The sequence below is a fragment of the Dufourea novaeangliae genome, unplaced genomic scaffold (assembly GCF_001272555.1).
Source record: "Dufourea novaeangliae isolate 0120121106 unplaced genomic scaffold, ASM127255v1 scaffold996, whole genome shotgun sequence".
NCBI classification, from domain to species: Eukaryota; Metazoa; Arthropoda; class Insecta; order Hymenoptera; family Halictidae; genus Dufourea; species Dufourea novaeangliae.
Window position 1 is genome coordinate 12,163 of NW_015375008.1, and position 26,359 is coordinate 38,521.

Below are 26,359 nucleotides of genomic sequence, written 5' to 3' on the forward strand. Positions count from 1 at the left end.
GTTAAAGGTGTCATAATTTTAATATTTGTAACGTAAAACGTTCATTTATTTGTAGAAGTACCTGTTCATAGCTATAATTACAGTCTATAATGTCTGAAATTAATGGTATTATGTCTTTTTTTATAAATCATCTATCAAAGAAACAGTAAACGTGAACAGTAAACGATTAAACAAAAAAAATCTTCCTTTAAATCAGTTCTATTAGCACATAAATTTGTGTTTCTACATTGTCTTCTAGGTGTTCATATTGAAGAAATTCTAATATTATTCTAATACTATTATTACGAGCCATATTACGCGTTGGTGCCTCCATGAAGGTGAAAGATTCACCGAAAATAAATTGGAATAAATAAAATTCAAAATGAAGTTGCTCCGTTTCCAATTCTGTTCAGATAAAATACTGCTATTATTTTAAACACTACATATATCATTTTCATATTTTTATCCGAGGTTTAAAATAAAATAAAATAAACTAATTGCACGTAATATGTGTTTTCTGATGTTTTACAGTGTCCCATTAACCGATCTGTGGTTGTTGTGCAGTTGACGAACATTTTACTCAAATATGGCAGCCTTAGAAATTTTGTGTGGCATTGTTGTGGCGGTTCTTCTCTGCTACTACTATTTAGTGTTACCGTACAACTTTTGGAAAAAACGAGGTGTTCGTGGACCTGAACCGATACTATTTTTTGGTAATCTAATGCTAGTAACATTATCGAAGATGTCGTTGGGCAATTATTTTGCGTCCATTTACGCAAAATATAAAAAGGAAGAACCCATGGTTGGCGTATATTTAAGAACAAACCCCATCTTGGTTATAAATGATCCCGACTTGATCAAGACTGTACTTATCAAGGATTTCTCGAAATTTTCAAATCGTGGATTTACATTCAATGAAGTGGTTAGTATACAAACATAAAATATCTTCATATTATTTAAACTTCATTACATAAGTGAAGAAAATGTATTATGTTTAAATATAATTCTAATATTCATTTTAGTTGCAAGTACATTAAGCTGCTACAATTAAATAATACAATTTGAATCAGATAATTTTGCAAATATATTCAAATATGTAAAAGAGTATGCAAGATTATGCAGATATGTAAAATAATTACCTATGTTTAACATACATATATACAATTGTATGTATTATTACTAAACTGCGGATGTTTATGCAAATGTAGATTTTGCGGATTAACTCACAAAAATGGGAGTCAAACAGAAATTTGTGTATCTTATTAAGATTTCCATAAGGTTCGACGAAAAATAAAAAGTTGCAGATAATCGTGTATGTGATAAGTGCATAAAATCCGCAGTGTAATAATTACATTTCTCTCCTTATTAGAAAGGAAAGGAAAAAAAGTACAATAGTTTCATTTACAGAATAATTTTGGACGAATGTTTCACGCAATTACTTACATACTATAACACAGACTTTAAAGAAGAATTGTCAACAATTGCATCAAAGTATAAATAGAACCTAAAATTTCATACTCATATACACATGGGCATATTTTAACATATCCACTAATAGTGACTCGTTGTTAATATTTATGTTTACCTTTATATTAAATTTCATGTAATGAATTGTTTCTGCATACAGGCGAAGCTCAAGGAAATGTTCACCATGATTGTCGAATGCTCCGACACGCTCGAGAAATACATAGGCACATTGGTGGAGAAAGAGGCGAATCTTGATTGTCGTGAATTGGCGGCGAAATTCACCACGGATGTAATTGGCAGTTGTGCGTTCGGTATCAACATGAACGCTATGTCAGACGAAGAATCAGAGTTCCGTAAAGTGGGAAAAGCATTCTTTGCTACCACCACTCTCCAGATTATAAGATTCAGAATGAGGGAGATGTTACCGTGGTTATACACCATGCTGGGTTATGTGTTACCGTACACCAACGAGACCAGTTTCTTCATGAACAGTGTTTTGGACATGATGAAGTACAGAAAGAAGAACAATATCGTTAGACATGATTTCATTAATACGCTGATAGACCTTCAGACACATCCAGAGAAATTGGGGGACATCGGTATGTATGTAAATATTATTGTCAATTGTAAAAGAGTACCGAGAAGGGTAGAAATTAATAAAACGAGAATAGTATACTCATTTAATTTACCGTGCATATCAAGTATGTGCGTTCATGCTGTCGTTTGCAGATGTTGCTTTTGATAAAATATTTGGTATACCCATAAGTAGTCCACGCCTCTGAAACTCTGTATTCATTTCGAAATAATTCAAATAGTTATCCTATTTTAATTATACTCGTTATTTGTTCTCATCATGCTTCGCTATTTTGACTAAACAGAACTCCGAATCTAAACTATATTGCCACCATATTGGAACTATAGTGAGTTACATTGGTATACCTAATAGAAAGCCGAAGAACCGCCAAGCCAAGCAAGTGGTAGGATAATTCGGAAATATATGTTTTGTTTCACTTAAAGATAGAGTAGGTACATTACTAGAAAATCAAGTGACTTGCAGGAACGTACGATTTTATCAGGGTACTCGAAAGATTTATAATCTTCGCAATGCTCAAAAAGAATACCTGTTCATTTCTAACTCAAGGTCGGTCATTCACACATTTTACTCGATTATCGTGTTATTAATAAAAATAAAGAAGGAAGAAATTCTTGTTATTTGAAGGTATGGAAATTTAGTGTGGTGTTATATTTGGAAGAATAGAAAGGAGTAAATTTGTAGGAGCTTTTTATGCTTACGCTTATTACAAGTGGGCACACTATTTCCACGGTGAAATGAACCAATTATTGTTTTAATATGCTCTATCTTTAACTGGAACAGACAACAGGGACCGCCTGTGAACCAGACTTATTCTGGAAGCCATACAGTAAATCCTTGATGAGTGTTCCAAGGCCCCTCGGCATTGAACGTTAAATATTTGATAAACTAATGGTCATATGTGGCTAAAACAAATATCATTAGCTTCAAAATCTCAAGCTCCTACTAGAGTTTGCATTATTTAAGAGGGGAAAACTGTACGTACAAACATAGAAGAAACTTCTATAGTCCCGAACGATCCTAGTACTGAACAATTATCACAATTTGTTCCTACATTGAAAATCGAAAGTTATATCTGTTTAGTATTTTCATTCAATTTCAGAATGAGTATCTTCACAAGTCAATCAAACTGCGTCGCAAAAACGTTTAAAGCAACTCGCTTTTTACGTTCTTATGATAATCCCTTAATATTAAGTCGTTTGATTGGTAAATAATATTTCAATTCTATTGCGATGAATGATTAATATTTATGAGTTTCATTTCTCTAAAATTACGTAAATAGTTCCATATACATATGTACATGAGCCGCGACGGCTGAAGATGGCGAAGGAATCTCTATTGCACGGCTAGGTTTAGTTTCCTTATAAGTTTCCAATGTTTGAGTTTGAGGTTTCAATAATGAGGTCGTCTGTTTACTCTTTATCATTTGTGTCGTCTGTTATTACTTTTATCATTTGTAAGATAAGCTCACTTCACATATACGTAAGATGAGTCATAAATAAACAATGGGATTTGAATGAGTGAATCTAGACAGAAAAATACGTGAAAAATTTTTATTACAGGTGATAGATAACGTGGTTTCTGAGTTATGGAAAATTTGAGAGCAAATATTTTATATTTAAACAGAAATTATATATTTTTATGCAACAGTATTTATATAGGTAGTATGGAAAGAGATGTATAAATAAGTGTGCAAATTTTTAAACCAGTATTCGAATTCTTTGAAGTTCATTCTTATACTAAATACCTACGTTGAATTGTGGATAATCTTTTAATTGAGAAATTTGTTTCATCACGACAATTAAATAATCTGTACACGCGTAGCATTACAATTAGTATAATAACTGTAGTTATATCGTAACCTCGAAAATTATACGAAAACTAAAATGACACTTGCATATGTATGGTAAATTTACCACCCGTTAAGGACAATTCGAACAATTTAACATTCAAATAATAGAAGTCGATTTACCTTGATTGTTACCCGAAACTATTTAATCCGACTTTGACAAAACTGTTCGTATTTGAATAATTGTTACAGAATAACACATGCAAACATTTGATGTCTTTTTTTAGAGTTGACAGATGCTCTGCTCGCAGCACAAGCATTTGTCTTCTTTGTAGCTGGATTTGAAACTTCCTCGACAACCATCAGTAATGCGCTTTACGAACTAGCCCTGAATCAGGATATACAAGACAAGTTGCGAGAAGAGATCAAAAAGCATCATGAAATTAACAATGGGGATTGGCACTATGAAAATATAAAAGACATGCCAATTTTGGATGGTGTGTTTAAAGGTGTGTACCACGTGTATTATTTTTTATTTTTTTAATAGTTAATTATCATCGTTTTCACCGTAGCTTCCTATAGTATTGTATATAACATTTAAATTTAAGTTAATGTACCCTGATTACAAGTTGTGTACAAGTTTCGAGCAAATTGCCAGTAATAAATGACAATAGTTGTCTAAAAAATCATAACCATCTGTTTTCATATTTGACTTGGGTTTTGCAGACAACGCCAGCTTTACCAAAATGGTAAATCAAATTGGCAGAAAGTGTTGCAATATAACCTATGCCAAATTGAGGGCAAAACCGGAACACAATTTGCTGCATATGTTGCTGTCAATTTGCTGCCTATGTTGCTGCCAATGTGCGCGCAATTTGTTTATAGCAAATCTTGCATCAAACTCGTAGCCACAACTTTATAACAAACATTAGACAAAATTTGGCGTTGCAGGTTTGGCTGACTGGGTAATATAGTGGACTCTTACGATATTGCCGCTAGGAATATTGCGACACGAGGAAATTGCCCGTCACACGTACTTTCACCCACACAACATCACTCTCCTACACTACCACGTTGCGTACGCTGTCGCCAACGCCCATCAGCCAAACCTGCAATGCCATATATCATCCAATGGCTGTTATAAAGTTATGGCTACAAGTTTGATGCAAGATTTGCTTATAAACAACTTGGACGCACATTGGCAGCAACATAAGCAGTAAATTGACTCGCACAGATTCTGTTCCGTTTTTGTCCCCAATTTGATACAGGTTATGTTGCAAGACGTGTTACCTATTTGCTTGACCATTTTGTCAGTAGGCGTTGCCTGCAAAACCCAAGCCAAATACGGAAACCGATGGCTACGGCGTTTTACACAACTTTTGTCTTCAGTTGCTGGCAATCTGCTCGAAACTTGTACACAAGTGGTTATCAGGGCAGTACGATCCAGCTTTTGCGCAGGCGCTAAGGCCAAGCCCGTGATGACAGAACATAGCACGGAGAGGGCTTTCGACTGATTGTCATTTTATTCCCCTACAGTTCCGACTACGGGAATATCGTAAGAGTCTACTATACAATTTATATACAGGGTCTCCCAACAAAAATGGGATGATCCGCAACATACATATTCCTCATGCAAAGACAGATCGAATAGTCGCTAATCGTTTTGTAACCTGAAGCTCCATTTCCGAGATAACAGCAGTTAAACGAACACCAATCAGCTGAGTTGTGGGCCACACGTACGCGCAGACACAGTCAAGAAGCAGAGGCCTAATATCTCTGAAATGGAGCTTCAAATTACAAAACGGTAAGGGACTTTTTGATTTGCATTCGCATGAGGAATATGTACGTTGCGGATCGTTCCATCTTTTTGGGACCTCCTGTATATAAATCATTAATATTAGTTATTTGATTAATTATTATCGTTTAATTTCAAATTATTTCACTTCAATCCGATAACTGAGGAACACTAGTTAACTCGTAGGTTAACATTTAGCTGTATCTTCTAATAATTTTTCAGTATTCTTATTTCCTTATTCAATAATTTTCACATCTTATTGTATTATGATATTTGTAGTAGCGTAAATCACATCGTACCTACTTACCTGCGTGGTAGGTATTTACCGCTTTAAATCGCAGTTACTCATCTTTAATTATGGCCATATATTCTTTATGATGAAAAACATCACCCGATTAACAGACAAATATTGTTTAGAAGTTTTTCTCAGGTATATACATGTAAACAGGCTGAATTACGAGAAATAGAGCACCTAAATTGCTACGTTAGTATTGAAGATAGGGCGAAATATGAAAAGGGAAAGGCGTACTGTTCATAGGGGCGAATATTATAATACAAGTAGATCTTTTCTTTGACGTTACCTTCAAGGTTATTTCAAGGTCGTTCGTGTGTTTTTTTTAAATGTCACGATGAATTCCTAACTTCATAATTTATTAGCTGATGTTAAGACGAGTTCAAATCCGATTGTTCGTTCCTTCCTTTGAGTATATTGACAAAGTAATGTGATATCTCTGTAATTTAATGGCAAACAATGTGTTACTTTTTACGTATTTTTGTTGATGGTCACGTTTGTATACGTTTAGAGATCACCATCTATCAACGGTGCACATGTTATTGTTATCAATTAAACCTGATAGCTTGGAAAATCTAACTTTCGTTGATCGATTCCAAATTTTTGAATCCAATTTTAAGGTCGTAATATTCTATCTCATTGAACTCGTCCTGACATCAGTTTCTATGCTATTAGAAATATATGATATCATTTTAAAAAACAGTGATAATTGATGCGGCGTCTCGCGATAAGCTCGCGAATTAACCTCTGCTCGTTGATAAATTAATACCGCGGAGCTCGTTTGAAAGATGATGTCATGGTGATTGGTATTATGTGTTTTAAATAATTGACACAACTTATTAACAGACTTAGATTTTAATATAAACTTAACAACGTGGTGTATGTGTATGCGTGTACTGCTTGTGTTCTGACTGATCGATGTGTTCTTGTTGACGGTTGAATGTGTTCTGGTGAATGAGGAAATGTATAGGTGCTTCCTGGAACGGATAGACTCTTGATTGGTGAGAAATGCAGAATTTTGGTTGGTGTAGGTGGTTCAAGAGGTGGTACTATGAATTGGAAGAAGTGGGGTTTGGTATATGCATTGTTACTTGGATTCCTGGAAGTCAGCGCCGAAATATAAGGAACGGTCTTAAGGACCGCGAATGGTTTGCACGTGATGTGCAGCTGTCCAGGAATCCCTGTTTATGACGGTTTGGTGACCGTGTCGACGGCCCAAGACGCGACGAGCGTTGCGACCATCGCCTACCTGCATTGGGTCGCAACAAAATCGTTAACTTGAAGATAACGTCAAACTAAATATGTGTTTGTAGCATCAGATTTGCCCACTTGAACCGTACCAATTCCGTTTTCGTCATTTTACCCTATCTTCAATTCTACCAGAGATACATATTTAGTTACTCTGTTTCTCGTGTCTTACCCTGTACACATGGGTATCTCAGCTAAATGGGATCACCTACATATATAACTTATGTAATACAGTATGAAAAAACTCCTCAGGACAAAGTTGAGGTATTTCAGGGGGCACATGTAATGGCGGAAAGAATTTTTTTTAAAGTTATTTTATTACAAGATTTCTAGGTCATCAGTATTTTTTTAATATGTAATCCTATACCGGCTTTTTTCGATATCCTTACAGAGCATAAAAAAAAAAATTCAACAGCATTATTAATGATACCATTTCGATTGGTTACATAATTTCGAGATATTCTCGTTTGAAGATAGTTAAATTGCTTAAAGATTCACGAGACACATCCATTTGTACAGTCGTATCCAAACATAAACATTAACTGCTTGTGAATTTTTAGAAAATTGTAGTTACATATCTTCAGACGCAAACATTTCGAAATTAAATGGTAGAAACGTGTGATTATTATATACGGTCGTTGAATTTGTTTTTTATGCTCTACATATAATGATATCGAGAAAAAGTGTAGGATTTCATTTAAAAAAACGCAACTAACCTTGAAATTTCATAAAAAATAATTTTGAGAAAAAATTCTTCACGCTATACCACCTGTTTCTTGAAATACTTTGAACTTTATTTCAAGAAATTTTTATTTATACAATAGTAAATAGGGTAGATATTTACGTGTTCTCGTTTAGCCGAGACAACCATACTCAATCGTTCATAAATATTTTTTTTCCCATCGAAGAAAGGCTTAATTTTGTTCATTGCACATTTTACCATAAGAATTTTTAATAAATCATCGTGAGTTTTCGTTTTTATAGGCCCGTATTGTGGAGCAAACTAGTTCTTTTGAAAAATTTGACGTATGTTTCAGTAAAGTGATTCTAATATAGATATGAAAAAACACACATACGTATATGGTTCTAATGTTCAACTAATTCATCTTTAATACAGTAACTCTCACGATCCTTCTCATATTTCGAAATAATAATTAACTTTAAAAATTCTCATGTAATTTTTATTTATGTATATTTATTAATTTCATGTTTATTATTCGACCGTGATGAATTTTTCTTAATTTTGAAAAAAAATTCACAGTTCGGCATGCAATGTGGTCAAATACAGATCACTTTAATGTACATATCTCATTATTTTGTATTGGAATTTAAAATTCAGTGCAGTGCATTATTAATGGATAATAAAAACAATACATGCGATTAATTAAGTAAAGATAAATCACGTATTTTTTTTTCATTAAAGTTTCTGTAAAGCGTGTACAAATTGATGTTCGGGTAATGAACTGAAGTGTGGACGATTAAAAATAAGTTCTTGTCAGTTTCATGGGTGAATTCCTGATCAAATTGTTACATTTTTTTTATTATTACAGAAACATTAAGAAAATATCCACCTGTTCCTGTTATAATGCGAAAATCAGTCGAGGATTATACTTTTGAAGATTTCAAAATTTCGATACCAAAAGACACAAGAGTTTTCATATCTTCTTATGGAATTCATCATGATCCGGATATTTATCCAAATCCCGAGGTATTTGATATTAATCGATTTACGGATGATGAAGAATCGACGAGACACCCGATGCACTATTTACCTTTCGGTGATGGTCCAAGGAACTGTATTGGTACGTAGAAACTGTTTTTTTGGTAATTTTCAACGTAAATCTACATGTTATTGAGACACAAATAATTTAAGCTAAATTTCTTTTTGGGATATATATTTGCAAAGTGATTATCAAAATAGTGTCGAATTCTTCCTGTGATCCTATCTTACTTAGGGACAAAACCGAAATACATAATTACGATTATATGTATACATATAGTTATCGTCATGAGCTATAAGATGACAGAAATATTATTCACAACCTTTTCAATTGAATTTTGTGAGAAATTCTTACTTCTATTAGAATGATCTTTACTTACGATTACGAATTGAGAGAAATGTATCTACAGTATATGGGGTGTTGGAAATAGTTGTACCAAACTTTAAGGTCATACAATAATCGTTAGAATGAACAAAAGACATTTAATAAATTATAGGGTGAGTGACACAATAACAGAGAGATTAGTGACTTCGCGGGCATGTTGTTCTTAAGAAATAATAACAAACAATTGATAATTGTTTGTTGTGCTCTGTAGTACGTTTAATTCGTCCAAAACTCCCAAAAAGTTTTTTATGAAATAATTAAGAATCAATGAAATATAGAGCAAACGAGAAAACAATTTTCTTGCATCTATTATGGAGTGTCTTACTAAACACATAATATTTATTATATATATATTTTTTTTATTCTATAAAAGCATATTATCTATCTTGACTTGCGTACATACAGGTGCAACTTTTTAGCACTTTCACTGAGACTTAGACTGTTAGAAGAATCATGTCTAAATTGTCAGGTTCAATATTATAATACGAAGTTTAATAGCTGAAATAGTTTAAAGTAAAAATGTTTTAATTTCTCCTAATAATATAATAATATCGGAGTTGAACTTCATAAACAAAACATGATTTCAGGTGTTGTATGAATAGTGTTCTTAGTTCTTCAAAATATAGTTAACCCTCTATAATACGGACACCATTCGTAATTGAGCCAGGTCGAAAAATAATTTTTTATAAAAATTAGTATTCTGCGCGGTGCGTCCCGTAGTATACATATACTTAATCGCTCGCTAAAATATACTAAAGGAAGAAGATCGTTTTATTGTTAGTAAGCATATCTCGCTAATGTAATACTTGTTGAGATGATCAATTTTATTCGTTCGTTATTAAACAAGAAATTAATTTACTCAATTATGTTGGTCAATTTATGTAGTTTTTCTTTATTTTATATTTATAGAATTCATTTAGATTTTTGACAATCGTTCAATGCTTTAACAAAAATATCAGGAAATTGTAGGAAGATAAATTATTGTATACTAATACAAAACATGAATTTTTATGGGTAATTATAAATAGTTTAGGAATGTTAACATAGAAGTATGAAATAATTATTTTGTTCCTTTTTTTAAGGAATTACTTCCATATTATTTTGTTTACTGCTTTGCTCTTTTTTCATTATATGTTTCTATTGTGTCGATGAATTAATTAGAATTTCTTACAATTTTCATCGTATTTTAATATACGAAATGGCTAATTTACACTGTAGGAGTGCATAGTAAGTATTAAATTAACGTACAAAGTTATGTACAAAACAGGGTCTTCGTTACAGTATTCTTTGACAGCTCAAATCTGATACCTTTAAAACCTTGTAGAATCAAAAAAAGGTACAACTTGTCTAATTGTGTGATTTTCTCCCTGAAAAGAGAAATTTACAAAAACAGAGGGAATGTTTAATATAGAATATTTATTTAAAATAAAAATGAGAAGCAACCGTGAAGAATGATACCAATATTGTAACTTTAATGCACTGTTTTATACAATGTTTATATATTTTTGACTATTAAATTTACATAATAGACATTAAGCTTAGTTTATAAAAAATTAAATATGATAGAAAATATAAAATTTTGTTGCAGGTGCACGTTTTGCGATCTTTCAATCGAAAATTGGACTGATAAAGATTCTTCGTAACTACAAAGTCGATGTTTGCAAAGAAACTGTAATTCCATATGTAATTAACCCGCGCGCCTTTTTACTCGCTCCAAAGCATGGGATAGTTTTAAAAGTAACGAAAACTAAGGATTGACATTATAGTTTGTTATGTTAACGTTTTGCACTTCAACATACGCTTTCCAGGTACAGATAGTGTCTGACGTTTAGACTCAAAATGTTAGTAAATTAATGTAAATCTACAGATAATTAATACATATTGTATTAATTCCAGCAAAAGTATTTGATTCAACGAGGTAAATATCTGTAGAACAAAAATGGTTTTGTTAATGTTAAACGAAGTGGGATAAAAAGTTTCATACAACTTATCTTACTAAAGTAAAATACATATTAATATAACTTATTGTACACATATAGGAAATGAAAGATGAATGAATAATTGGAGGAAGTGTTCAATCACCTAAATGTATTGAAATAAATATTCGAACATTTCTTTCATCATTATCTTTCTGTTGGTGAGAGAAGTATGAAAAACTAGAGTGGAAGCATTGTTCTAATTCTCATACCTTTTTTTAGTATTTTAAATAGCGTGTTTACTACATACCTTTTGTAAGGTTGTTATAGTTACAAAATTACGGACACATATAGTGGCTGCCAAAAGTTTCCGGCCAAACTGTAATTTCACCATATTTTTGTCATAACTTTTGTTAGGCCCGCATCTGTTAACAACAGAAGACTAAATTATTTGTATGTCAGAAAATTTTTAATATCACCAGATCTGAAGTAGCAATGTATCCTCAATGTGGATATATCAAGAGTGTATTCGTATTAGGTATATATTTTGAAAAAGACATATAGAAATTACAGTTTGGCCGGAAACTTATGGCAGCCACTGTGTTTGAATATCTATATAATTTTGTTCAAGACATTCTACCATAACTTTTTCGAAGTCACTTATAAATCTAACATTTCCCATTTTATTTTCGGTCAATTATAACATACTACGGACGATAGATGTTATATGTGTATTAGGTTGATTGCACATGAAATGATCGTTATGTACCACTTAATATTATATTGAACTTTAAAGTAAGATTACATAGACTCTGTACGCTTTTTTTCATTAAAATATAAGTGTAATATTTTTGTTATATTCATTATATAATTATTATACTGCATTTGAAGATGACTCTTGAAAGACACTTTGAGCTACCATCTTTCCGGCGGATGTTGTCATCGCTAACTAATATTTTTTAGCAAAAATTTACATTCAACTTTTCAAAGTTTATGTATGAATTTGATTTAAATGTCTACTTTTTAATGCACGTGGAGGCAATAGCCGAATTGAAGTGAGATTGATTCTTTACCTTAATTAACTTTAGTGTTTAACATATTTGTATTTATTGTTATGTTAGATACTACTTAATTTCATTTATAAAAGTAACGTCAAATGTACCTATACGCCAGTAATATTACTCATTTCATGTGCAACGACCTAATATATGTATACTCATTTTCTTAAAAAGTTAGAAACGGTTCTTCCAAATAAGAATACATATGTATATGTATATACTCATTAATACAACTAGGGAGACTACGTACGCTACCTCTGTATTCCAATGTCTTAAAATTTGATTCGAATGTGTGTGTGATTGTTATATTATCAGAAAAAGCTCAATGTTTTATAGTACATGAAACATTTCCTTGTTAATAATTTTTATATTTTTAATAAACATATGATATCATTACATGTAATGTTAATAGTACGGTCTTTCTTACGCCATAAAAAAGAGACAAGAATATTAAAGTCGTAAAGAAAGTACCTTCAGCTTAAACTATCATCAGAAATGTTATATTGTTATGTTACATATAATATATTAGGTTATAATGTCCCCATTTTACGTTTTGTAATTTTGACCTGAAAAGAGTTACCAGCGAACCAAAAAAATGGTATAAGCAGACTCGTGCAAAATGAACGAAAAATCTTGAATTTTGTAATTCTGACCATAGAATCATAATCAGCGCCCCGAAAAATCTCTAGACTCTAGACTCTAGATGATCTATAATTTTAATGTTTTGTTCAGCAGAGAAATGTGCCACTGAAGGGATTAATCCGACTTGAACATACCTGTAATTTTATAAATAACGGTAAATAACCGATTTTGAAGTCGTAGTATAATAATGTCGATATCCCGAATCGATCCGACCCGATTTCATCCGACTCGGTCCGAAAATTTCGGGTTGCTCACACAATATTAGGTGTAGACACTTAATATTTTAAGTCTGTTCGACTTTTAATTTCGTACATGATTTGAGGTCAGATCGGCGTGAACCAGATTGCTTTCTATCTTTATTTATATTAATATAATTTTATACGAAAGGACACATAACAGTGAATCCCTAAAATATTCGAACACTAAGTAAGTACGTTTAATTTTGACGCCGTATATCTTTAATAATTCTGAAGGGAATGCACTCGAAATTGTTTGTTTTAATAGATTATTTATTGTAGTTTACAAACGTGTATAGTTTATTGAACTAATTGGAAATAATTATACAAATATGATCATACCCAATTGTCAAGTTACAAAAATATTCGGACACGTACAAAAGCTATACTTTTTACATAGTTTATAATTAATGTTTATGTTTTTAATATTTAGTGGCCTTATAATTCTGTTTTACCACGCATTTCAATTGTTTAAGCATACTGAAAATAATTTTCTAAAGACATCTCGGACTTGTTTCTTTTATCGTATTTATCGGTGTTACCCTTGTTTTACGATTCCGATTAGGGGAATAGGCCGCATGATGGGGAAGCTAAGGAAAAATGTAAATAAAATGATTCATTGTACCTCTTAATTAAGTATTAATGAATCAGAATACAATTATAAGTTAACAGTCTAATATTTGACACATGCTTTGGACAATGTAAAATGAAACTTTTAAGTTATTAAGCTGTAACAAAAAGTGAGAGAAAAACAGTCTGGTCCCTGCGACAGGGTAAAACGGGGTATTGAAATTAGGGCAAGATGGTTTGCCTATATTTTCTCATAGTGGATGCAAATATGTATTTTTTCGGAATTACATACTATTATTATTATTTTTATTATTATTCATTACATTTATTGTTACCTTCGACGTGGCGTCCAGGAAACTATGTAGAGAAGACGCAGGGGCTCAGTCTTTGCGTCTACCTCACATTAAGAACACGTTTATTATAGGCAAAACCTTCGCGGTTTTAAATGTACATATACATCTCAATATACATATACAATACTCTGATTGGTCGTGGTTTTTTGTTAATATCTCGGTAACGAAGCCTCAGATTACATTGTTGTTAAGGAAAAAGTTGTTCCAATTCACCCCCCGAGTGCCCCATTTCCGGGTCGGAGGACATTTTTGGGACACCCTGTATACAATTGTCAGTTATCTTTAATTACTTGTTATTATTCGAAACCTTAGCGTAACACTCAACAATGATGTACCCCATTATTCCCCATATCAAAGGCCCCATTTTGCCTCAAACCATCGTTTTCCAGAAATGAATATATTTGTGCAACAAATAAAAAAATATTTTAATTTTTAATAATACAAGAAATGCAGTGGACTTGCCGTTCTTAAATATATATGTATTATAAATTTCTGTCACTCAAAATAAGATCGACGTAGCCACGCGAACAGTTTCACGACTTTCACAGCTATAAACGAAAGACCCATGTTACCCCACTCATTGTTGTCAGCGACCCAATTGTTATAACATAATAGCTTCCTATTGGTGTATTCGTCGCATGTCTAGTATCTTTCAGTTATCGTTTGATTAAGTACGATACCCCATCTTAACTCGCTACCTCGTCATACCCCCTCTCCCTTCCCCCATGCCATAAATTGTTAATGGAGTTTAGATATCGAGATTGAGTAGGGAATTAAGACTGTCGAACAATGATAACGCAGGTATATACATATACCTATCTGTATGATTCGTGGTTTTGGTTTCGTTATCCTGGTAAGATCTACAAGTTCTTTGCATACCCATTTTAACTACAATTTGTATTAAACTTTCCTTTAGAATGTTAAAATATGTATGTTTGTCCGATCGATATACATATAGTACCAGTCCATAACATTTCCTCCACTGTGTTCAAACGTAGCTCGAAAGTTTTTTGTATTTGCGTTCTTTCAAAGAATACTGGCTTTACAGCTTCAAAATAGTTTCTTTTGAGCCTTCTTCGAGTCGTCCGATTATGCAGAGTGGGCCGGAAGTCGTAGTACAACCGGTAGGTGGGTGATTCTACATGAAAAAGTAAGAATATGATATAGAATAAAATATTTTTGTGCGAGGCTTTGTTTTCGAGGAAATCGAGTTTCAAGATTGGGCATCGTGTCTTTCCATTACTCATTACTTTTGACAAATTTTCAATAATATCTTGTTAGAGATAAATAAACTACCAGAAGCATCGATGCATAATTGTCTGCCAGAAAGTCGACAAAAGATCATTGTTATCTACCCCACTCCAACTTAATTTTTGCGGTCTCATAGTATGGGTCTCAAGAAGATTACGTATACGTACTTGTGACTCAGCAATCATCTCTCGGCTCGAAATGATGGAAGTTTATATCACGTGCCAAATAAGATATTTGACAGACTTTTCGAGACCACGTTTGTTGATGTATCTCCGAATTACACCGTGGATTCGAAACGAGTTGAAACTTTTGAGGAAAGCTTCAAGGTTAGTACAGTGTGATAAAGCTATTAACTTTTAGACTGTTTTTCCACAAAAAGTGTTTTTTTAGCCACAAATTTATGTGTATTACTATTACTGAGATAGTCACGTTTAAACAACACTGATGGTAACTTCGATACTGAATCACGGACAGAATAGGCGATTACGATTCCATATGCAGAATCGGTCATGTTAATAAACATTGTTACGTAAATGCCGTGGTTTCCCTAAATCTTTGCTGGTACTGAATCTCCAACTTGATATTACGCACAGACCATTTTCAAGAAACAAAGTGAAATTATTCGTTAATTATTAGGTTTACGGCGAATAAAGACCAGTATTTTTTCACACAAAATTTAACGCTCTTCGATATTTTGGCATAAAAGATATTAGGCATTCCATTTAAAAAACTGAAGATGACCTTTATATCTCGATAAAAAAGCAAGGTAACAAAAAACAGATTGCAGCATTGTATGTCCTCCTGGAAACCATGCAATATTTGTTTGAAAGATTTTTTTGTACAACAAATAACTTACGAGTTATTTGAAGTTGTCACGTTATGAGACTCACCCTTTATATTAATAATCTATAACAGTGTTGTATGTACGTACCACTATGAGAATATTTTCATTCTACGGCCTTAAACGTTCAAAAATGTATGAAATGTATTATAATATGGTTCTTATTATCGAAGAACTTGCCCACCCCACTCCTGGTCTACGCAGAAGATACTGTAAATCTTCTGTTGATATAATTCTTTAATCATACAGGTTTTTAAACAGCTGCATCGATACAATAAATTATTGTTTGTCTTTTATAGAACGCCATTGAGTAACTTTTGATGCCAGATAAACCGTGAACCAAAGATGGCTATCTACTTGGAGATTTTTTTCGGTGTCACTGCAGTGATTGTTGCACTGTACTACTATTTCACAGCACATTTTACTTTCTGGATTGAGAGGGGCGTACCAGGACCAAAGCCTGTACCCGTTTTCGGTAATGTCATGCGACACATGCTCGGGCTGCAATCGATCACCGAATTTGCGGTGGAAATGCGGAAAAAATACAAAGGCGAACCGCTGGTCGGCGTATTTACGATGAGAAAGCCTACTCTTATGATTCAAGATCCAGAGCTGATCAAACACGTCTTCATTAAAGATTTCACGACGTTCGCCGATCGTGGAGCCTTCCTACACGAAATAGTAAGTACAATAAATAAAAAAAAACTTTTGGTACTGTTTTTTCTACTAATGTTTCCTGGCTATGACACATTTAGCAGTAGTCCAGCAAACACTAACTTATATACTAATATCTGAACCCCAGATCCATACTATATTAAGTTAACTTTTTTTGAAGAATGACATTTTACATCTTTCCCGTATCAAATGTTGTACTCCTTCCTATGGTAAACATTATTTCGTTCTAAGTCGTTCAGTTTTTAATGCAATAGTGTAGAAATGAAAGTAAGTCTATATTTTTTTCCGAGGCAAACACTCTAAAGTCCATCACATAGGGGACTTAATCCAATGTTCACCATTTCTACTTACCTACATTTGTTTTAAGTGCATTCAGTAGTTCGAAGGTAGCGATTGTTCCTCGTTGAAATCTTATCGAAGTGTTTCAAATTAACAAGGTTTTTACATCGTTGATTCGATGTCCTCTAAAGTTTAGTAAGTGTGACTTAATATACTCTGGCAATGGGATTCAGGTACTGTTCGAGATTAGGCTCGAAGAAAGAGTTTTGAAGGAGAACCTTCTTGATTTTGAGGAACATTAACAGTTTATTGTTAGCGTCAAATGCACACAAATAAATTAACGAAATAAAGACGATAACGAGTACAAAACACTACTTCGGAGCATCGAGAAACGTATAAATACAATTATAAATTCCGTAGCGCCGGAAATAAAAGTATTAAAATGATAGGGAGCACCCTTCTGCTGAATCGCACGTTTCGATCTCGACGTTCGTTACGAATAGACAGAGACAAAGGTTCGTCGCGGGTAATTAGGCAGTTAATAGTATAAAAACTGGTGTTCGCTGTCCCGTGGGCACCCCACACAGCAACGATCCTTTCAGTGTGAGAGAGAGCACACTGCTAGGCCAAGACCTGGCAGTGGCTACAGAAGGACGGCGTTGTAACTGTACGAGGTGGCCCACAGGTTTCGGCATTATGATTACCCGCGACGGAACACTTATTGTTAGTCTCCGGCGAGGATGGTCGAATTCGGCACGATAATTGCCGATTACGCGGCGAGTTACGATTATTACAAACAGCGTTTGCAGCTACTCAATGTATTTACACAAGTTTAAGAGCTTAGACGTCATTGCTATTCAGTTCTGGTAAACACGTGCGTTTATAGATTCTTGAATTCCATACTTAATAGGGCTAGCTGTATCGTAAGCCTGAAAACATGGCGCAGTCATTAACGGATCTACTAACTGCATGACTCCTTTAAGAAGAGGCGGGCAAATTTTATTTCGAATGACAAATAAAGAAAAACGAATAAAGTCCCTGAACTTATTCGCATGTAACGGGTAATGATTGTATCGGCGAAAAATTATTCGGTAGTAACGAATAAAGCGTTATCCGGTATTCGAAATAACTCAGCGATGCATAACGCCTAATTGTGCGTGCCGACGATCTTCGCCGATTTATACGAAGCAAACAATATTCATTTTATTCGCAACTTTTATTCAAGGATTATTCGAATACAATGTTATTCGAACAATGTATTTAAACTTTTATTAGAAAAAAGTTTCACTCGAATAATGCCTCTGGGTCCGTTACACCTCACTTTCGTCATCGAGGGTGGTAGTCACCAGCCGTTGGAAAGACTGCTCGTAAAGAGATATGATGCTCCTTTAGCCATTTTAATATCATACGATTTCTGGTGTCAGAAACTTTAGGCGGTGATTCTACCATTCAAGATCAAAAGTTGCTTGAAAGGCTTCGTTTCGGAGCTATTAGGTTTTGTTTACACCAGCGGTCACGGTACAGTGAGATCACGTCAAATTAGTCACCGATGTTTATCATTAACACGTGATCCAATGAAACAGATATACAAATCTCTCGCGATTATTGAATCTTTGTTCATATGCGATTATTGTGCTGGCGTCATCCCTATCACTGGGGCGGGGGGGGGGGGGGGGGGGGGTGGAACTCGACAACCACATACTTTGTTCCCGCGACGCGCCGAGGCGGCTCTCCTGTTCACAAGCCGACGCCTCAACGTTGAGAGCCGACAAAAAGATTACATTCCCGGGTATCTGTGAGACAATACTAATGCAACGATAAAACTTTTTTATATTTGGTTGTTTATTATTGAAACTTTTATGAACATGTTGATGAGATTTTTCTGATTGAAATGATACCAAACACGACACAATTTGGATCATATTTACTTTTGATTTATGAGAAGCGATAATGAACGAATATGAACTATCAACATTATCTACATGAGTAAATATTATTCAAATTATGCCGTATTGGGTATAATTTTAATCGGAAAAACCTCACCAATACACGAGTAAAAGTTTCATTAACAACGAATCAAAAATAAAAAAGTTTCATCGCTGAATTAGCATTGTTTCGCGCGCTCGGCAACAATGTACACGCTCGATGGATTCGACGGACGGAGCGGGGGAATGTACGACGATTAGTCGAAACATTCAATCGTCAGCGACTGCCCAGAGAGCTGTCGATGAATTAAATGTAGCCGAGTCACCTCCAGTGATACGTATTTTTATTATTGGCGATAATGGTACACGCACAATCGGACTGTGTGGTCGGCTATACTGTAACCATTGGTTGGCGAGAGCGTTGCAGGCGGGCCACGCAGTCGAGTCAACTGGAAACAGAAGCTTCCTCTCTGTTTTTTACTGGCTTGTCCTTTTCTACGTTCGGAATACTACAAAGGCGAATGCCATCGAGCTTCGGCCAAAAAACGTTTCACACGAGAGAGCTCTGTACTTAGTTTAAATTCGTGATCTGACCGTACTTTTGAGTGTTAGTGTGAATCTGCTTTAATTGTCGAAAATACGGGTGAAATACATCTAGCACGACGGGTTATTCCACACGAAACGGGCGTTTCTCAGCTAATTCACGGGCTCAGTCGATAACAGTCAGAACTGTGGCTACATACATATTTTGAACGAATAAGGTTCCCGATTATCGGCATTTTAATAACCGAAGGTCTACGGTTCAGACCTGAGGAATCACATGGGGTTACAAAATAGGAATGTCTACATAAGATACTGCTAAAGGTATGATGTCCTTGTTAAAAACAATGGTATTCTAAAGTATTAAAAATTGATTTTCTCGGAATTATTTCTTTTTTTTTACAAATTTTGTCTGTTTTGTGACATACCTTGTATCCTACCCTCATCCTTCAATTATTATTTTCTCGAAATAAAACGTATCTTGTATTGACTACAGCCGGAGCCGTTATCTGCGCATCTGTTCTCTCTGGAATCGAAAAGATGGCGGCCACTGAGAACACAATTGTCGCCCGTATTTACATCTGGCAAGTTGAGGGGAACTTTCTTCCTTATTCTCAAGTGCGCTGAACACTTGGAGACATACTTAGACACACTGGTCAAAAAAGGAGAACCTATAGAGTCCCGAGAGTTAGCAGCGAAATTTACGACCGACGTGATCGGCAGCTGTGCATTTGGGATCGAAATGAATTCTCTGTCGGATAGGGAAAGCGAGTTCCGTCAAGTTGGCCGAGAAATCTTCGCCACGCATTTCTTGGCATTATTGAAACTCAGAATGAAGGAGTGCGTCCCTAAACTGTACGATTGGCTCGGTTACATAATACCATACGACTATGTTACACGCTTCATCACTAAAGTTACCATCGAAACGATGGATTACAGGCAGAAAAACAACATCGTTAGGCCCGATTTTATGAATACCCTTCTAGAACTCAGAAAGCACCCGGAGAAAGTTCCTGAAATCGGTATGTATATTTATACAATTTTTTCAGATTATTGCTTTCTACTGGGTGTTAATGAAAATGTGGGACATTTTCACAGGGTGGATTCTACACGTCAAACTAAGACGAAAATCAAGAATGATGAAAATTTCGTTGGAGACTTTGTTTCTAAGTTATTAATTTTGAAAATACGGGTAAAATACGCGTGAACTACATCTGGCGCGTTGGGTTTACTATTTAAAACAGAGGATTCCCAGCTGATATATGGGATCAATCATTGACCTAGCTAAAATGAATGAAATACAATCAAATGAATGAAACTAATTCGTAAAACAGTTGAAGAGCGCGCCTCTCAAGTAGAATAACCTGTTGCGTCAGATGCATTTTATGAGCATTTCGCCCTTATTTTTCATAATTAATAACTTGGAAACGAAACCTCGAATGCAATTTCGTCATTCTTGATTTTCGTCTTAGTTTGGCATATAGAATTCACCTTGTGGAAGTTTCCCACATCTTTATTAACACCCTGTATATGGTGATGCAGACTACAGTTTGTAGAGATAAAATAATTTGTGAACAGCACTTTGAGTAAACTATGTCATCTGTACAAAATTATAACACTGCAGATGTGAATGTGTTCCCGTCTAATATATTCTAATTTTAATTACTCGTTTACACATTACCACATTGGTACATTAATTCACTAATGTATTGATGAATTAATAATGAATAATTAATGTATCGATAGACTCATGCATCCACATCACCGCTCATAAATATTAGGACACCTGGTTTGTATGCAAAAATGTGGTGTTTCGTAAAAATTATACAGGGCGTCCCAAAAGGATGGAACAATCCCCAACATGGATATTCCTCGTGCAAATACAAATCGAAAAGTCCTTTACCGTTTTGCAATCTGATTAATAGTTAACGATCAGCTGAGCCGGGGGCCACACGTGTACGTCGACACAGTCAAGAATTAGAGACCAGTGACATGGGTCGTGCGTTTCTTGATTGTTCTGTGCGTACGTGTAAGTTCATTTAACTGCTAATATCTCGGAAACGGAGCTTTAAATTACAAAATGGTAAAGGACTTTTCGATTTGTATTTTCATGAGAAATATCCATGTTGCAGATTGTCCCATCTTGTTGGGACACCCTGTATATTTTAGATCACTTATATTACTTCATAAACATTATCCATCGAGCTTTAATATTCCCTAAAGAAAACTTATTTCAGATTTTTAGTAATTACGTAATTCTCTGTAATATTTACTGTATATTCGATGAGTGTTCTAATGTTTATGAGCGGGAATGTACGTACTGTCATTGTGATATATTGATACGGGGGTATGTATTTTTCAGAACTGACGGATACCCTTCTAGCAGCACAAGCATTCGTTTTCTTCGCAGCTGGCTTTGAGACTTCGTCCACCACCATCAGCCACGCTCTCTATGAGTTAGCTCTGAATCCGGATATACAGAACAAGTTACGACAAGAAATTGTAGAGTTTAACTCGAGAAATGATGGGAATTGGAAATACGAGGTTCTAAAGGAAATGGAATATTTGGACAAAGTTTTTAATGGTAGGTCTTAACGAAGAATATATGTACATATAAAATACTTTAAACTGGATTTTTTTACATTTCCTATTTTTTTAATTTCACTTCAGTTCAGTTATAAATATTCAATTAACTGCATGCTGGAAATAAATAATTATTAGCAGTAAAGATTAGTGGCATTAATTTCATATACTAAGAATTCTTTTAAAGAATGTAAATTGTTTGATATTTTACCAGATTATTCTTTAGATATTATAAACAATTTCTGTCGGCAATAATTAGCAGTCTGCATATTTTACACATTTACAATTAATCAATGTCCAAACTACCTACAATACATATAATAAAAATCTTGCTTAGGATTAATCAAACAACGAAACAAATTTCCGTTTTTATCAAGTTAGTATAGAAACTCTTAAATTGCACAAACATCCACAGTCCATTAATCTTCATTAATTATTTAAGTACATTTAAAGTAATGGAACAGGCAACATGCAGAAATTGTTAAACATTTATTCAGTCAGTTATTAAGCTCCTTTCTATATAACATTACAGTGAATGAACATTATATATAAAAACAAGTAAATTAAGTTATTAAAATAAGCGAATCATTAAATATTGATTTTTTTCAATTTCTTGTGTCACGTTGAAAAAATTTTCACACCATTGGTTAGAAATGTTTATTTACTTAATATTGTTCCTTCACTGGTGAAATTTGTATTCTTTCTTTTTAATTTAATTAATTGCATTCTTCTTATTTTTCAAATTGTAATTCATACATTTTGTGAGAAGTTATAGATATTAAAAAATCTAACTTTCATATGTCAAATATTTATTAATATTATTGTCATTTAACATTTGACTTCAATAGTTACAAAATCTCTTAAGAGTTCATTGATGTGTTTAACCTATATTTTTCTCTTACAGAAACGCTGAGGAAGTATCCACCACTGCATTTCTTAACGAGAGTCGCGACCGACAATTATACGTTTAGCGGAACAAAAGTATCAATTCCAAAAGGGACGGAACTATTCATATCGACATTCGCTATTCAAAGGGATCCAGAGATTTATCCAGATCCAGAGAAATTCGATCCTGAAAGATTCGACGTAGCTGCGAAAAAGGCTAGACACCCGATGCATTTTCTTCCATTCGGCGATGGTCCACGAAATTGTATCGGTACGTTCAGATTAATATAGAAAATAATATTTATTTATTTATTTATTTATTTATTTATTTATTTATAAACGGGTTGGCCCCATTGTTTCTATAAGTTGTTTACATAGGTCACATGTCGCAGTATATATAATTAACCTTACAAGTTGCTTAAATGTCTAAACCGCCTCGGAGAGCTTTCTGTACATTTGATTTGAAAGATGAAGTAGAGTTGCCAAAGAAATTTATGGTGTTAGAGAATTTATTAGCTAAGTTTGATAATCTGGTGATAACGTCGGTATGATCAAATCTAGAGGTATATAGTAACGGTGTGAATGTTGGAGGGTGTCTAATCGTTCTCATCGGAGCATTGATGTTAATACTCGCAAGTATATTCGGACAGTATATTTGCCCGTTGAGTATTTTATGAAAATAGGTTAGGTCAAGGACAATCCTTCTATGTTCTAAGGTAGTGATATTAAGTGAGCGCATAATATCAGTGTAGTCATGATTGGTGGTAGACATCGGTTGACTGTGTTTATAGGCAGCATACCTAAGAAATTTGTGCTCAACAGCTTCTAGTCGTCTTTTATGGTTATCGTAACGTGGGGACCAGATGGTTGAAGCGTATTCCAGGTGTGGAAGAACAAAACTGAAGTATAGCATTCTGAGGGTGTTGATGTGTTTGAATTCAGAGGAAAATCTAACAAGGCAGCCGAGGGTTTTCATGGCAGTGTTAATCGTTCGGTTTATATGTTCAGAAAAGAGTAAAGTAGAATCGATGAGTACACCTAGGTCACGGATAGTACTCACTGATGTGAATTAAGAATAATATTAAAATAATATAGAATGGTAAATTAATAGTAAATGTTACATTGCTGTATCGCAATGTTAGTTATATGTATAAACAATATTTTTTTGTAAGTTATTGTTAAGGGAAGTTACCCAGATGATGAATTAGTTTTGAAAAAATAATGTTTGGAAGTTGAAGGATTCGACCTCCTAAGAACTGATATAAGTGTCACTCGTCTGGCAAATTCAGTATGGGTCAGAAAAATAGCGTCAAAGTTCATAATAAATAGCGTTGATAATAGATATACATATGTATGTAGGTAAATAATTTTGTTTATATACTTTTTTTGACTTTTTAAGTATTTTTTAAACATGTAAATAAAATGAGTGGATAAGAAGCAAAAAACACTAACGTAGGATCAAAGTCCATTTTTCGAGCTTAAGCGACATGCAGATTCAGTTCACCAATATGGCGGCGTAGAAGATCTCGAAAGGTTGTCCGATCAATTGCGTGGACACTTTGTTCCAGGTAAACAGAAATCCCATGTAGAAGTTTTTTATTTCTTGTTCAATTTTATTTACGTGAATCAAAACGAATCTAAAAATTCGCAAAAATTACAAGAACAAAGTTACTTACATCCCTTTTCAGAGCTATTTATGCAAAACATTGATGCTATATTTTAGCAGGTAGGTATTGAATTTGCCGGGCGAGTGATAAGTATTTCAGTTCTTAGAAAGTGGAGTCCTACAATTTTCATCCTGTATTTTTCAGAAACTATAATAATTTAACATCTGGGTAATTTTTCTAGTGAATAGTAAAAGTTACAAAAAGGAGTGAGACGCTCCTCCTGTATTTACATATCACATATGACGTATTTTATATACTCAATCAATGATAAATTTAGAAATACTAATAGTACTTTAGATTAGGATGCATTCAGTTGAGAAATTATACATAGTTTACTTAACAAATTCTTCTGAATGCAACCGACTCTTTATAAATGTAATATCTCGTGACACGAGTAACTGTACTAGTCTAACCTACCAAGGGTTAAAATCGGAGGGAAAACATAGTCCCAAAACGGAGTGGAAGTTTTATTAGGATTACCATATGAGAGGTCTTTAACAGTCGTGACTGTGTCATGCTTCTGCCTCTGGTTGCTATCCAGTTAGTGGAGATAATGCAAATCCTATTACTTGAGAAATGCACAAACGGGCTCTAGGGCGTTTTTCGTTACAAGGCGCACGGTCGGAAATGATTAAAGAAAGAAAATTATTCTCCATACGTAACAACCCAAAGAGTTATAAATCTAATTCTATTAGAATATGTGTACAAGTATGAATTGATAAACATTGGTGGCCAGAAAATGACCGGTTAACAGGTCAAATTATAAATTCAATAACTCTTTCGACTTAAAATATCTTAAATATTTGGTGTTTCTCACTACACATATCCTGACACTAAAATACGCTATTATCACATTCATTAGTAATGTTTTTTCTTTCTTGTAGGTGCCCGGTTTGCCGTCTATCAGACCAAAATTGGTTTGATAAAGATCCTGCTTAACACCAAGGTTGAAGTTTGCGAAAAGACACCGATACCCTACGAACTCCATCGGTTCTCCTTTATACTGTCACCCACGAAGCCATTGTACTTAAAATTTACGAAGGTGGAAAATTAATAACAAAATTTTATAATAATGTTGGTATATTATTACTTTGTATGGAGCATATCGTTACGAACACTGTGAGATCACACAGAGTAGACTGTATTAAGACATGGCTCGTCTCACAATGTAACGAACAAGATGGTCGGTTTTTACCAACTGATGGCATTTATTTAAACAAACTGTCTTGAGTGGACTGTCGAGAGATTTAAAACTGTCAGGACAATTAGTACATGCGTTATTAAATTATACATATAAGAGTTACATTACGTAAGAAGTGAAATGCGTCCATTTAAGTAAACAAAATCTATGTTGTTTTTGAAGTCTCTGCATTTTTTATATGTATATACTGTAATTTTAACGATATGTGTTGCGATGCGTGAAACTTTATTTTGATAAAATTAAACAGGTGTGGGGCCATCCATTACCCTTAAAGTAGTTCCCTTGAGACTATACACACGCATTCCAGAGTGGGTCGAACTGCAGAAAAGCTGCCTACCCTCCGATTTCGATAATTTTTGGATATATTGTACAACCCGAAATTTTAAATAACTTTTTTCTATACATACAATGGGGGGAGTTGCTTAGGTTCTGAGATATTCGCGAAAAACTGCCGGTACTGGCACATTGAA

At 34.0% G+C, this 26,359-nt stretch overlaps 2 protein-coding genes across 2 annotated transcripts; both read left to right on the forward strand.

Annotated features, from left to right (window-relative positions):
- The first annotated feature begins 565 nt into the window (after nt 1–565).
- Nucleotides 566–11,180, forward strand: LOC107193236 (probable cytochrome P450 6a14). Its single transcript, XM_015582637.1, is given in 5 exon segments — nt 566–1,000; nt 1,607–2,045; nt 4,115–4,336; nt 8,713–8,964; nt 10,856–11,180. Coding segments are annotated over 5 exon segments (1,518 nt in total). The 3' UTR covers nt 11,026–11,180.
- A 5,285-nt stretch (nt 11,181–16,465) lies between these two features.
- On the forward strand, nt 16,466–25,742 carry LOC107193233 (probable cytochrome P450 6a14). Its single transcript, XM_015582636.1, has 5 exons — nt 16,466–16,815; nt 20,050–20,575; nt 21,916–22,137; nt 23,041–23,292; nt 25,573–25,742. The coding sequence occupies exons 1-5, from the start codon at nt 16,480–16,482 to the stop codon at nt 25,740–25,742; spliced, it is 1,506 nt and encodes a 501-aa protein (XP_015438122.1). The 5' UTR covers nt 16,466–16,479.
- The last annotated feature ends 617 nt before the right edge of the window (nt 25,743–26,359 follow it).